Genomic DNA, 13,761 nt, shown 5'->3' with positions numbered 1-13,761 from the left:
GATCAGCAGAAAGGTTTGGACAAAAGTTGTCTTGAGTATCTGCTTTACTATGCTAATTCTTGAAAAGATCCTAATTTTGATCACTGTAATATACTTTTAAGTTTATTATGTAACTTTCTGTGTGTGAATCATTTTCCACCTTTAACACACACCTTACATGTTTCACATTCCTATCTTGACGGATTCTTGCTGCAAGACCAGTGGAGCAGCACCACAGCGTCAAAAAAACTACAAATACTGCCTTGCATTTGTATGCCTCCGCCAATCAGTCAAGTTGCAGCTTACATCCATGTCTGCCCAGACTCATAATATTTGTAGTGAAGGCTTTGAAGGAATTTAATAAAAGGTATTAAGTGTATTTTTTGGCAAAATGGAAGTTATCACTATATTGACATGTAAGATTCCAGTGAATAATTTCCAGTGAGAAATATGCTGTCTTCACTTAGAGATTGAGAAACTTTGTCATAATTAGCTTATGGATTCTTGAATTTCGGAAATACGTTTTGTGGGGTCAAAATGACTTTGACCACCAAATTTCAGTTTCATCTTCAAATTTCAAGTTCATCCTTGATTCCAAGTGGATGTTTGTGCCAAACTTGAGGAAATTCTCTCAAGGCGTTCCTGAGATATTCCTTGTGTTGATTTTCCCATTCATGAGAATAGGATGGACAAACAAAACATACTGCCTCCGGCCACGGCTGTCCCCGTCACAGATGCATAGAAAGTCTAAACACATAGTATCCAGCTCCACTGGTGCATCAACTGATAAGATTTTGTGCAATTGCTATAACAGGCAAATTAGCTGTTCAGTGAGTTATGTGATACACAAGGCTCTGACTACTGACTTTGCAGCCCCCGCCTTTGAGAGGGATACAGATCATAATTCAGAGACAGAGAGACAGTTGTGTATATATGAAAAAAACATTTTTAATTCCAGTATCAGCTAGCTGTGAAAACTATAAACAACAAACAGTACAGTAAATCCTGTCTGAAAGCAACGACCACCTTGCCCCCACCCCCCATATCTTTTAACCTTGCTCTTGCACAGAAACAGATTGATCTGACTGATTTTACCCAAAGCTACAGTAGCTGACCATTGTAAAGATTTAATGTCAACGTTATGAAAGCTGAGTGCTGAGAAAATTTTGGAGTCCTTCAGAACAACACCACTGCAGCTCACTTGCCAATTAGCATTTACAGTTATTTTTGGAAAATCAACACAATGAAGAAGTGTTACAGAAAGGATGCAGTTATGGTTATCTCCGTGCACGATAGCTGGGGCCTTTAAACGGATTATCCTGGATCACAGAAAGAAGATAGAGATGGAAAAGAGATTAAGACACTGACTATGAGAAAATATGTCAAAATCAGATATTAGCAGAGTGTAGCTCAGTTTATTTCTGACAAAAATCAAGTAGATTATGTGAAATTAAATTTAGGGGTATACATTTCTGTTACAGATGTAATAGCTAAAAGAGGTCAGGAATTCAGATCAGTTTGAATTCCTCAGGGAACCATATGGTTAAATAGTAATTCTACTTAACAAGTTTTTCATCAATGGAAAAAAATAAGAAATCACACACTATGCACCCCAGCACTCTATATACATGCAATATAATTTTCTCTTATCTCTTTTTACCTCATCATCATCATCATCACTGTCATCAAATGCAACTCCTTTAGATGACTGGCTCTGGTTCTGAGAGCTGTGCTTAGAGAAGGATGAAGACGATGACGCTGTTCTGAGGTAAGCAAGCGTAGGAGACAGGTTAAAGAACAGGGTAAAATAATACATACAATTTTAAAATATGAAGCTATGGACAGGGAGGGATGATTGTGTGCTCTCTTAAAAGACTGGACTGCCCGACAGTAGACAGAGGCAAACATACCTTGGAGGGGCTCGAGTAGCTTTCATTACAGGTATATCTTCATCTGAGTCATCAATGGTTATCTGAAGATGGATGAAGATACAAAGCCAGATTGGGAAAGGTACAGTACAGCTCACATACAGACTAAAAAAAGGAAGTGAGTCTGTGGTCGCTTGCATTACCTCATCTGCTGCGTAGGATGTGGTCGCTCCAGTCCGAGAAGATCTCTGGGATGACGCTTGAAATGCTGAAAAAAGAAGATTGAGAGGAAGTATGAAGGAATGATTGAAGAAGTATGAAAGATGAAGTATGAGACATAGTCATACACTAATAAATCACAATAAAATTTCTGTGTATTCTCTGTGAAGCATAGTGTGTGTCTACTGATCTTTACTCACACACATATCTCACACTCTCCTACCTTGCATAATGCTCCTGCTTTGGGTTGTTGCTGAGGATTTCTGGGAGCGGCCCCGACCAGATTGCTTTGGTTCAGAGGCGGCTGCACCTGGATGGTGAAAAGTTGATAACAGTTGGACAATCGTGGGACAACTTACAAGAGAGATTTATGATGCAGCGAGAACAAACCAGCTTTATATACACATTCTCCTTGTTCTCCTGTATGTAATGTCAGCAATATGATCACACATCAAAGCTCATTTTAATCTCATTAAATACCACACAAATTAATCTGATATGCAGTATCAAAATTAGAACATATCTAATTGGCATAATCAGGCCAAACCCTGCCAGACCCGGAAATGGAAGATTTTAAACCAGTTCTAGTCTGATCTACTGTCCAACTAAATTAGCTAATAATTGATCAAAATCAATTTCTTTTAGACAGGCCTACTGGTGTCTATGCTGTTTTTAAAAAGCCTCAGTTAGGTGTTTTGACAGTTTGAGGATCACACAAACCGCAATAAGCAACTGCAAATCTTTGTGTAGCCATTTTACCTGGGTAAAATTCATCCACCAAAAAAGGCACAAAAAATAACAAATTATAGATTTAGGTTTGCTTTTTTAAACACAGATAAGCCTCAGATAAAACAGAGTGTGCAGCAAGGGCTGGAATGTCATGACTGCCCTCTGTTGGAATTTAAGCAGAGAGCGACTGGACTGTGTCAATGTTGTTGGCTTCAAGTGAAGCTCCAAATTTATCACTATTGGTTGTGAATTCCATATTATAGTCTTACCATGCCTGTTTTGGTAAATGTTACAGAAAACCAATTCCTATCAGAGATTTATTAGACGACCCATTGATTAACCTCTTATAGGCCTAGCACATTAAAGGATAGAGTAACAATTTTTCAAGTCTGTCTTAAAACAACAGTCAGGTGCCCACATGAACACTGAAAGAGGCTTTCCTCGCTGTAATCATTCCTCCTGTTCATACTGGCTATTACAAGATCCATTTCAAATGCACTTTCAATATGATGGGGGCTGTTTAGCCCTTACACATAGTATAATCTTCCACTCAAGCACTCAGTGGTGTATAGGTTCAAAGTCACAGCTTACATACTTGAATAAACCATTGGAACATGTATTCACTGCTGTGTACCTCTGTGCTTCTGTCCTCACTCCACTTTTGTGAAATATTAAATGATAACCCACCTCTCCCCCTTCCTCGGCCACCCCGCCCCCTGCCTCCTCGCCCTCTGCCTCTTGTGGGTGGAGGGAACATTACTGAGTCTTCGTCAGAGTCCATAGCAACATCAGCAAGCTCATCAGATATGTCCTGGTCATCCCCACGCTCCAGCCGATGAGCTTTGGCTCTGTTGAATGCCTGTGTGAGAGAGGAAGCGCACACAGTCAGACGCTAAACAGACAAAAAACATTCCAGGCCTGTGTGCATCCATCTTACTTACTTCTTTGATTTCATTCTCTTCCTCTGTTGTGTTCTTTTTGGAGTCTCTAAATAGCCGGACCTGAAAATAATAAAATATGCACTCTTACGTTGACATAGGACATCATCAAAATCTGCCACACTTCCCATGCACGCCCCATCCCCTCACCTCTGTATCTATATCTTGCTCTGTGGTCACTCCTCTGGCCTGGAGGTGACGCTGCGTCTTCTCTAGCTGATAAGTGATCAGCTCCTCAATGGCATCTTTCTCATCTTTGTCTACAAACTCCTGAATGGCCTTCCCCATCCCCTGCTCGGTCAGCAGGGACAGCTGCACTGTCTGTGAAGACATGCACGTGTATATACACTTAATCAAATGAATGAGTAGTATCACAGTGGATGAAAACAAATATACCACAATATCTTGTAAGTAGGTGAGTTTGTGTGTGTACAGTACCTTTTCGGCTGCCTCAAAGTACTGTTTAACCAAGTCCTCCACTCTCAGCCCCTCAGCTGCAGCGGGTTTTAACAGCTTGCTGTAGTCGACATTGACTTCGTCTAAAAAAATTTAAAAAAACAATGAATGAAACACATCAAATGGACAAAACATTAAGTGAAAATACAACTATTAATTGTTACAAGACATTAGTAGGCTGGTCTTTGGGTCTTTGGGTCCATAGCAGTGTATTTAGTCTGTGTCAGACCTTTTATGTCCTCCTTTTGCTCTCGGCGTCGGACAAAGTGAACGATGTCTTTTGGGTTGGCCACGCGGTCCACAAACTTCTGACTGAAGCGAGAAGTGTTGAATGCGTCAAAACCACCACTGTAGTCCACCTGGGTAATGAAATGATGATGGATTTAAAATCCGGTGTGAAAATGTGTTTGTGCACATGCTTTGAGTCCATCTTACCCTTATGCGAATTAGAGGTTTCTCTGGGGTGAGTGGACATCCCAGTCTTTCTCTCTCAGCATCTTCTAGCATCTCAGTGACCTACAGAGCAAGAGAGCAAGAGAAAGATTGCAGATGTGTGAACATGAGTTTAAGAATTATAGATATAAGATTGGCACTGGTCATTTGTTGGTTAATTCAGGTATTACAGTACCTTGGCATAGCATAAATTCTCCGCTTTCTTTGTGACCTGAGGTGTATCTGGTGTAAAGAGGTCTTGATAGTCAGCTAGCACCACATCTTGGATGAAGAACTGACGCACCGTCTTTAGGGGGATCTTTTGCATGTTCATCTTACGACCCTTCACCCTGAGCAGCCCAATGTGCCTAGAAACACATGAACAGAGTGGTTTGACTACTGTAGCCCTTCAAAACACAATCAGAATGTTTAGTCCATCATCCATTGTGTGTATCTGTACTTCTTGGTAGCCTCTCCAGGGGACAGGGATGTGGCTACAGAGCTGCCTGGCTGTGTCACGTAGAAGAGCCGCTGTTCATTTCTGGTTGGTCCTATCAAACACTCATGCTCGTGACCCCACACCACCAAGTCAAGAAATTCATCCAGGAACTGCTCAGGAATGTAGTTGGTGGGACCGTGCTTACTCCTGGAAAAAATCCACAGACAGAAAACATAGAACAATAAAAAAAAAAAAATAGGATGTATTGTGACAAAAATATAGCTGTTTATATCCTAAAATAACTAACTGGGGCTGACTTTGTGAAGTAATACAGTAAAGGTTTACTAAATCAAAGGTATGGAGAACATGTCAACCTATGAACAAGCATGGCCAGACAACCTATTTATCTTAAAACACACTGCCATTACTTCCCTCACCACAGACATCCTGCATTCTGACTAAAGACTTTATCGGGGATACAGAGACATACAGTATGGATGCTTTGATATTTGTTATTATATGACTAAACTGTAAATCTCTGTCTTCCTAATGGATTAGGATATCCAAAAATATACGCATGGATGCACTAACCTGTTCTGGTGGATGGTGAAGAGGTTAAACCACTCATCTTGGTCTTCTTTGGGACGGAGCATGGTCACTTGGTTATTGACAAACATCCTGTACAGACGCTCATCAGGGATAGAACCTACACACAAGCACCAGCACACATACTATATAGCAAACCATCCATAAACAACTTAGACTGAAAAACAAACGCCATGTCAAACAAAACACACACTTACCAAGACCATATAAGGCCAGTTTAGTGTTGCCTTTCTGCATGAGGATAGGGCTAATCTCTATCTTCTCCACTGACTGGGAGTGACCAAAGTGATTGACAAGACCGGAGGCACTTAGCAGATCCAACGCACACAAACCTTCAGCCTTGAGGAAAAGAAAGTAATCATGACATAGAAACAAACAAATATGCAGGAATAACAAAACTGACACAAATGCACATACTTGCACGTATAGATCTTGTGTCGTGTCTGACAATTCATTTTATTTAGGAAGGAACTCACCCCAGTTGGGTCATCATGGTTACCATGAATGCTGAATACAGGAATAGAGATGTTCAGGTTTTCATCCTGATAGTTGACCCATGGGAACCTAAACACATCAACACATATATGACAACATTAGTAAAACCTTCATTCAGCAACAGTGTTTGGAAAGAATGACCACATAGACAGAGAGGGACTGACTGGGTGGTGTTGAAGTTAACAGTCTGGTCACTGAGTATATTGAAGTGTATGGGCGCGTCTCCCATGCAGTATTTTCTTAGCATAGTGATGCAGTTGTGGAGGCATCGCCGTGTTGGTTTATTCTCGTGGAACAAATCACCTCCCAGCAGGATGAAATCAACCTATAAGCAGACAAATAAGCAAAAAGATAACAGAGGACATTTAAGACAGGTAGATTTAGGGATGTCCGTTCGAGCAGAAAGAGATACACATGAATCAGATTTGATGTGGAGTCATCCCTGTGACTTTCACACATTTATAAACTTGCATGTACCTGATTCTTCTTAGCACATTTCAGGATCTCATCTAATGTATTATAGGAGTCATTGCCACGGATGGCATCCTTCTCGAGGTAACCCAGGTGAACATCTGTAGCAATCAGGATTTTAAAGGTATCCTCATCATCCCTAGAAACAGAAACAGCACACATGACTGTCATATCAAATACAACTCATACATTAGATTATTCTGAACCTGAAACATTACCTATAGGCTATATCAACACTATTCATTCATTGGGAAACTTCAAGGACTCTGCTGTAACTAACCAGCACAATCACAAAATATTTGGTTTGAGATTTCTTTAAGCAGTCATGACTTAAACAGACTCACAAGGTGCTCTCCGAGGACATGATGGTGGAGGTAAGTGAGAGATCAGTTGACACCTGACAAGTGGTCAGCAAGAAGCCTCCGCTGCAGAAAGCACAATAAAGTTAACTTGAGGACATGAAAAATGTCTCATTATTGAAGCACTATTGTAACTTTTTAAAGCTTCTGACAGAGAGCTAACAACTGATGTTTATAACATCAGGGTCTCAGCACATTACACTTCACGTAACGTTACAATTCATTGTGTTATATTGTGTGATAGCCAGCGTTAGCTAACTAATAACGCGTTCGTAAAGCAGTAGCTAAGTTAACAGTAACATGTAAGTTAGCTGAGCGGTAAATAAACGTACTGCGTGGATGGTGAGTTAACAGTTAGCTTTCACTTTACGTTATGCTAGAAACCCATGAGTTGAGTATGCAAGTTATTCATGCGCTAGCTAACACGAACTAAGTTATGTTTACATATTGGATGGGTCTAATTCAGTTAATACGTCTATTAAACGTTAGATACATATTTGTTGTGTGTGCTAATATAGGCAACAACGCGAAAGGAACATTAATTACTTGCATTGAAGTCCCAGCACTGGCGTGTTTACCATAAAAACCCCGGCAAGTCTTGCAAACCCTCTCCCCGCCCCTCACAGGTGGCTCAGAGTTATTGTAGTTTTATTCTGAATCATTGTCGTTCTTCACTATAGAATCTCCGCGGAGAGAGAACTACATTTCCGGTAAGCGAATGCGATGCGTTTGTTTTAGTCATAGAGGGTCACCGGTACTGCTGATGTCTACGTGCGCACACGGCGCCGCGTTTCCTGGGACAAGCTGAAATAAATATCACTCCAACCCTGTAGAAACCCTGGATTGTGTGGTTTGTCAAGTGATGTTTTCTTTTCACAGTCGGAGCTGTAGAAACGGCGCGGAGCTAGCAAGCTGTCAATCGTAATAATAAAGGGCTTGGCTGTAATTTTACTTTAAGCTAACATTAGCGCACTTTGCATATTTTACTCCCTGGTTCAGCACCAGCGACATAGACTGGATTGGCTGCATTTCAATGGAGAGTCTGTCAAAAACATCTGCTGTTGATGCTACGCGGGAGAAGGTAGCTGTAATTTACTAGATTTTTGCCAAATTTCAATTGAAAAGAAGAATAAAAGCTGTTTGTATTGGCCACAGAGGTTGCACAGAGAGCTACTTAGCAGCAGTTGCTAAAACTCAGAACAGCTGATGTTGCACAGATAGACAGTTGTACTGAATTTTCACCATAATATGTTATGTTTGAGTGGAGCAGGACAACTATTCATTCTGTTAGATTAAATTACAGCATTTAAGGTTTTATTTTATATTTATCCCACTCTCTGTACTACATTTCCTGGTTATTGCTCGTAGTGAGGTGGCTCTCTATACTACAAGATCTCCAATACTGATACATTATAGATATTTAGATATCAATATTGCAGATATTGATGCGTACAATATCAGATATTGTGAGTGCTGTTCAACATTTAACTGTGGTCCTCTGCAGGAGCTCCATCCACCACCCAGTGGAGTTGTATCTGACAGCCTGTCATTGCCATCTTATAAGGAATACCCTGCACACCGTCCTCTCATCAACACACTTGTGCTTCACACACCCCAAACACGCACACATAACTCATGTCGCCCATCATCACCCAGCAAGGCCTTTCCAGAGACCAGTAGTGCAGGTAACTTCAATTTGTGTATCTCTTTCTGTGTGTGTGTGTGTGTGTGTGTGTGTGTGTGTGTGTGTGTGTGTGTGTGTGTGTGGTTTCCATTGAGGTATTGTGGTGTTTCAGCGCTCCATGGTTACAGCATGTGCAACATGATGCCACACTACTTGAATGTCCCAGCTGCATTGACATCTATTCATTCTTCCACATCATTCTCTCTAAGCTCCCATCCTACTGACTTACTCTTCCATCCAGACCTTTAAATCATATCTTATTACACTGCGACTATAACCCTGTCCTAAATATGTTTGAAATCTATCAGTATATCCTCATATCTATTGCATTTGTCTAACTAAGTTCTCACTCATAATGCTTGTGTGTGTGCATGTGTAGCAATCTTATCTGCTTTGAGGAACCTCCAGGAGAAGATTAGGAGGTTGGAGTTGGAGAAAGGACGCGAAGAGCTCAGTCTGCACAGTATGGGGAAAGATGCATCACACACACATTTACAGAGTGATAAAATGACACAGAGAGTCTTAAATAATCAGACAGACACAAGGAGAGAGACAAGTGACGGGTCCAACTGCAACCAAGGTGAGTATATGAATAGGATATAATGATACATAATGTCATAACTTTTTAGCTTATGTTGTTATATTTTCCAATTTTCTTTCATCATGTTATTTTTTTCTCCGTATCTTTATCCTACATGTTGGTGTCCTTTTATTTTTTCCTCCACAGTGTTGATCACCCACCTTGCGGCTGCAGAGTCTCGCTGTGTGAAGTTGGAGCGACAGTTGGATCACATGAGGAGGATGTTGCGCAATGCTAAGGCAGACAGGACGAGTCTGCTCAAACAGCAGGTTAACCCAGTGTTCGGTCTTTCTATAAAATACACATAAATACCCATGCATAAATGCAATGTTGTTGAGGAAAGGGCTTGTTAGTGTGCATGTGGGGCAGCAACTAATGATTATTTCTATTGCTGAATATTTTCTAACAATTACTGTAATGATTATTAATCGTTTCATCTATAAAATTTCAGAAAAGAGTGAAAAAAGCCAGTTTCTTAGAGCTCAGACTGACATCTTGAAAATGTCCTGTTTTGTCTGAGCAACAAAATCTAAAGATATTCAGATTACTGTCATGTATGACACAGAAAAGCATCAAATCCTCACATTTGAGAAGCTGCAATCAGCAAATATTTGTCATTTTTGCTTGATTTTTTTTTTTTTAATGACTAAAACGATTGTTCGATTATCAAAATAGTTGCTGATTCATTTCTGACAACTGACTAATCCATCAATCAACTTATCGTTGCAGCTCTATGTACGTGAGTAAATTTGTATTAATTGTTCCCTACACTTTAAGGTTTCCATGGAGACAGTCAGGTCAGCTGATCAACAACCTGGCACAGTGTCAGAGCATGCCCAGTTGGAGAAGCTGGAGCGACTGGAGCAGGAGTATCTCAGGCTGACACGTACACAGAACCAAGCTGAGGTACACATAAGAACACGGTCAAATGTCAGGTAGAGAAATAGTGTAAAAACCCATAATAACCTTAACTACTGAGCTGCCTCTGTCCCATGCTCTTCTCTCTGTCATAAGGAAGAGCATATTGTCAAAAGACAGCATAAAGTCAGTCTCCATATGATAAATCTGTGTGTGAATGTGCCAGGTTAAGATTCAGGAGCTAGAGATGAAACTACAGGAGGAGGAGTACCAGAGAAAACTGGTCCAGGATAAAGCTAACCAGGTAAACAGAATTGTGTATTTTGTTTTTAGCTACCATTTTATCCATGTACTCACTATTGTCAGCTTGCAATGTTGCTTACAGTATTTAAAAGAAACTATAGTCTATTGTTTTACATACTGTATACTAAATGAATAAATGTATATATTGAAATGTGTGTGCACTCGGCGTTCCTCAGTTACAGACAGGTTTGGAGGCCAACCGGATCCTGCTGCGATCAGTGTCACCCTGCCTGTCCAGCACACAGTCCAAAGACAGGAAGTGTAATTCAAAGGTAAAGACCTTCACATGTTTGAGGTTTTACTTCTGTTTAAGCACACTAGCAATGTTCCTTTCCCTCTTTTTAAGTTAAAGTTTGAACACAAAATAGAAAAGCAGGAAGTTAAATGGATTCAACTAGAATGCAATTCTTACGTGGTATTCTCTCTCACTATATAGTAAATACTTTGGTTTAATAGTTGTTTTTCAGAACAAATAGTCAATTGGAATCCATCATTTTAAGCTTTGGCAACTTATGATGGGTGTTTATCATAGTTTTTAAACAGTTTATAGAGTAAATGATCAATCATTGAATCAAAACGTATAATAGATTAATCAGAAATAAAAGCGTGGCACTTTCTTGAAGATCTTATGATAGTTCATGTTGACCTTCCAGAAATCTTCACCCCAGCAGTCGTCCTACACACAGCCACACTACAGATTGAGCCTCAGAGATGTACCTTTTGTTACTGGAACGGTAGTACAAACATACATGCCTTTGCAAATTCATCATGTATTGTAGTTTTTAATGCTGCACTTTCCTCACACTGGCTGCCTTTTTGACTCTCTTTCTCTTTTCCTTCCTGACTTTCAGTCAGTAGGCTGCAGCCACTCTGTCAGAGCAAACGTCCAGTCAGTTCTGTCTCTCCTGAAGCGACACCAGCCGCACCTTTGCAACAACCGTGTCCTCTCGAACAACCCAAACAGCTCTGAGACAGGCAGCCGCAGACATTCAGACAGCTCCTCTTCTTCCTCCTCCACCAGTGGGGAGGAACTATCAGAGCTTCTGCAGGCACTACAGGAGGAGCTCCGACTTATGAGCATGTGAGTGCAGTTATCATATGAGCTCGATTAGGAGTGATTTGTTACAGATCTTACAAATGGTGTGAAAAGTTATTGCGTGTATGTATGTGTGTGTGTTGCAGAGAGCAGGATGAGCTGATGAGGCAGTTGGAGTACAGTGTGACTGAACAGGAAAGAAAAGAGCTTCAGAGGGAGCAAGAGGGGCTGCTTCTGAAAATGGAGAGGAAAGGAGAGCAGATCAGTAAGCTATACAAACACAAAACACAGGTTGGTGTTTACACAAAAACAATTCAGTTCACACACAAAGCAAACAAAGTCCAAAAGGAAAAATGTTTGCTTTTGTGACTCCTGTTCTTTACGTTTTCCTGTCTCTCTTCTAGATAAAGAAGTTAAGAAAGGAAGCAAGTACGAGGCGGGGCAGTAGGAATGAGGTGAGAGTGACTACAACAGTGTCCACTAGAGGTCGCGCTTCTGGAGCACTCAAACTTAAACCAGGAGAAAGAAGCAAGAGGAATCTGAGGCTGCTGAGGGATATGAAAGCTCTGCAGACTTCATTACGGACCTGAAACTCACACAGCAAGTAACATTAAGCTTGTTGCTGCCTACTACCTACCTATGGCCATCATTTCAACATCAGCACAGCCACTGACTGATAAACACTGCAGGAACTTGGCAGACTACTATGATTTTTGACACCTTGAGTTCCTTCAGTTTTTTTTATTGTATCAGGAACACTAACACATCTCGTAAGATTGTACATTTTGAAACAAAAATAATTTCCTATCTACCAGTCACTTAAGTGCATTTTATCAAAACAAAGTAAATTATCTGATCTCTTTGCTCCCTGTCACCTTCATGTCAGATGAATATTCAGAATGGTTCAAAGAAAGAGGAGGCTTGATATACAAAAGTAACTTTACTTTTTGTTCATGGTGCATGTTTTTTGTTGTTGTTTTGTTTTGTTTTTTACTGATGTTTACATTTTCTACCAGCAGAGGGCGTAAAAGTCTGTGTAACTGAAGAGCACTGGGAAAGCCAGATATTTTAGTTTTTCATGTAGTTTTCCAGGCATGGAAAAAAATTGTATTGCACAAAGATAAATACCAGAAAATTAAACAAAATTTGTGGTTTCCTCGGGAGAAAAAAAGCATTAATGGTGCAAAGCCATTAATGGGCTGTTTGGTGATATGTACAGATTCTCAACTTCTATAAGGCATTGTAGTGTAAAGAAAAATGACGGCAATGAAGTAGTTTGATACATATTTCTGCAGTTTGATTAACCTAATGATATGCTGAAGGACCTAAAAATATATAGATATATATATATATTCTACTGCATTTGGATAAAACAACTGTATCCCCCCTGATGTTGCAGACTGTTAATACGTGTGTGCACATGTGGAGTGTTATGATCATAATATTTTTAGAAGTTTACAATTATTTCTAGGACGATTTTGTTACTTTTTGACAATCATGATATTTTTGGGTGTATTTTTCTCAGAATAAAAAAAAATGTATGTTTGCATATTACTACAGTATTCCCGTGTTTCTGAATAAATGGATCATATATTGCACTGGCAACCAGCCTTAAAACACAGTAGTGGGTTTCATTTTTGAAGATATTCCCATGATCCAGTGTTCCCTTCTACCTGTACCCTGCTGGGTTGTGTTTGAGCTGCTCTTCTTTGTCATACGTGTCTTATCTGCTTTTGATGCTGGAGCCACGGACCACCGCCATGACATCAGCAGACATCAGACTTCAATAAGATTACAACGACCTGAAAATAAATTCTCAATAACTGTGTAACCACTCAAATCTTCAGACTGTATTTGGCCTTATCACATCATTTTAAACAAAAAAGTATTTACATGCAAGTAAACAGTAATCCAAGTCAGTACTTTGAACCAAATCAGAGGAATAACTTTAACTGTTTACTCTGCTTTTAATCATGTCTGATCTCTTTTGATTCCTCTGATATGTTACTTTTTTACTTGTTCTTATGACATATTTGATGAATTGTTATTAATGTAAAGTATACTATACTTTTTCTTTGTTAAATGCTGAGTGTCAGATTTATCTTAATGATTTATCTATCTTAGTATTATCCTAACAACCCTGTTTATCTTATTTGTCCTAAGCCTGTCCTAACGGTCTTGTTAATCCTACTGACTTGGGTACCTGCAGACCCCAGAGCTATATTTGTCCTATGTCACAGGTTCTTTACTCTATCATTCCAATTTTTCATGACTTTGTCAATCAATTTGTTCATAATGACTTCATATCA

At 39.9% G+C, this 13,761-nt stretch overlaps 2 protein-coding genes across 5 annotated transcripts; one reads left to right on the top strand and one right to left on the bottom strand.

Moving 5' to 3' along the window:
* Nucleotides 1–909: 909 nt before the first annotated feature.
* Nucleotides 910–7,634, bottom strand: mre11a (MRE11 homolog A, double strand break repair nuclease). Of its 4 annotated transcripts, none has more exons than XM_042414972.1 (20): nucleotides 7,538–7,634; nucleotides 6,977–7,057; nucleotides 6,639–6,771; nucleotides 6,326–6,486; nucleotides 6,143–6,230; nucleotides 5,864–6,005; nucleotides 5,652–5,766; nucleotides 5,082–5,267; nucleotides 4,818–4,989; nucleotides 4,625–4,705; nucleotides 4,419–4,548; nucleotides 4,172–4,272; nucleotides 3,884–4,054; nucleotides 3,737–3,796; nucleotides 3,483–3,654; nucleotides 2,290–2,376; nucleotides 2,051–2,115; nucleotides 1,890–1,951; nucleotides 1,640–1,742; nucleotides 910–1,298 (listed from the first exon to the last, which is right to left on the bottom strand). In XM_042414972.1, the coding sequence occupies exons 1-20, from the start codon at nucleotides 7,570–7,572 to the stop codon at nucleotides 1,257–1,259; spliced, it is 2,187 nt and encodes a 728-aa protein (XP_042270906.1). In that variant the 5' UTR covers nucleotides 7,573–7,634; the 3' UTR covers nucleotides 910–1,256. The 4 variants fall into 4 exon arrangements, with proteins under 4 accessions (XP_042270906.1, XP_042270908.1, XP_042270907.1 ...); XM_042414974.1 differs by having other exon boundaries at nucleotides 7,542–7,597; XM_042414973.1 differs by lacking the exon at nucleotides 7,538–7,634 and adding an exon at nucleotides 7,324–7,517.
* An 80-nt stretch (nucleotides 7,635–7,714) lies between these two features.
* On the top strand, nucleotides 7,715–13,441 carry cep57 (centrosomal protein 57). Its single transcript, XM_042414976.1, has 11 exons — nucleotides 7,715–8,072; nucleotides 8,496–8,676; nucleotides 9,055–9,255; nucleotides 9,403–9,524; nucleotides 10,033–10,161; nucleotides 10,340–10,417; nucleotides 10,593–10,688; nucleotides 11,070–11,150; nucleotides 11,268–11,497; nucleotides 11,599–11,743; nucleotides 11,857–13,441. The coding sequence occupies exons 1-11, from the start codon at nucleotides 8,025–8,027 to the stop codon at nucleotides 12,040–12,042; spliced, it is 1,497 nt and encodes a 498-aa protein (XP_042270910.1). The 5' UTR covers nucleotides 7,715–8,024; the 3' UTR covers nucleotides 12,043–13,441.
* The last annotated feature ends 320 nt before the right edge of the window (nucleotides 13,442–13,761 follow it).

Source organism: Thunnus maccoyii, chromosome 6 (genome assembly GCF_910596095.1).
Source record: "Thunnus maccoyii chromosome 6, fThuMac1.1, whole genome shotgun sequence".
Lineage (NCBI taxonomy): Eukaryota > Metazoa > Chordata > Actinopteri > Scombriformes > Scombridae > Thunnus > Thunnus maccoyii.
Note: the sequence above shows the minus strand (reverse complement) of the source record. Positions and strands in the feature narration are given on the sequence as shown.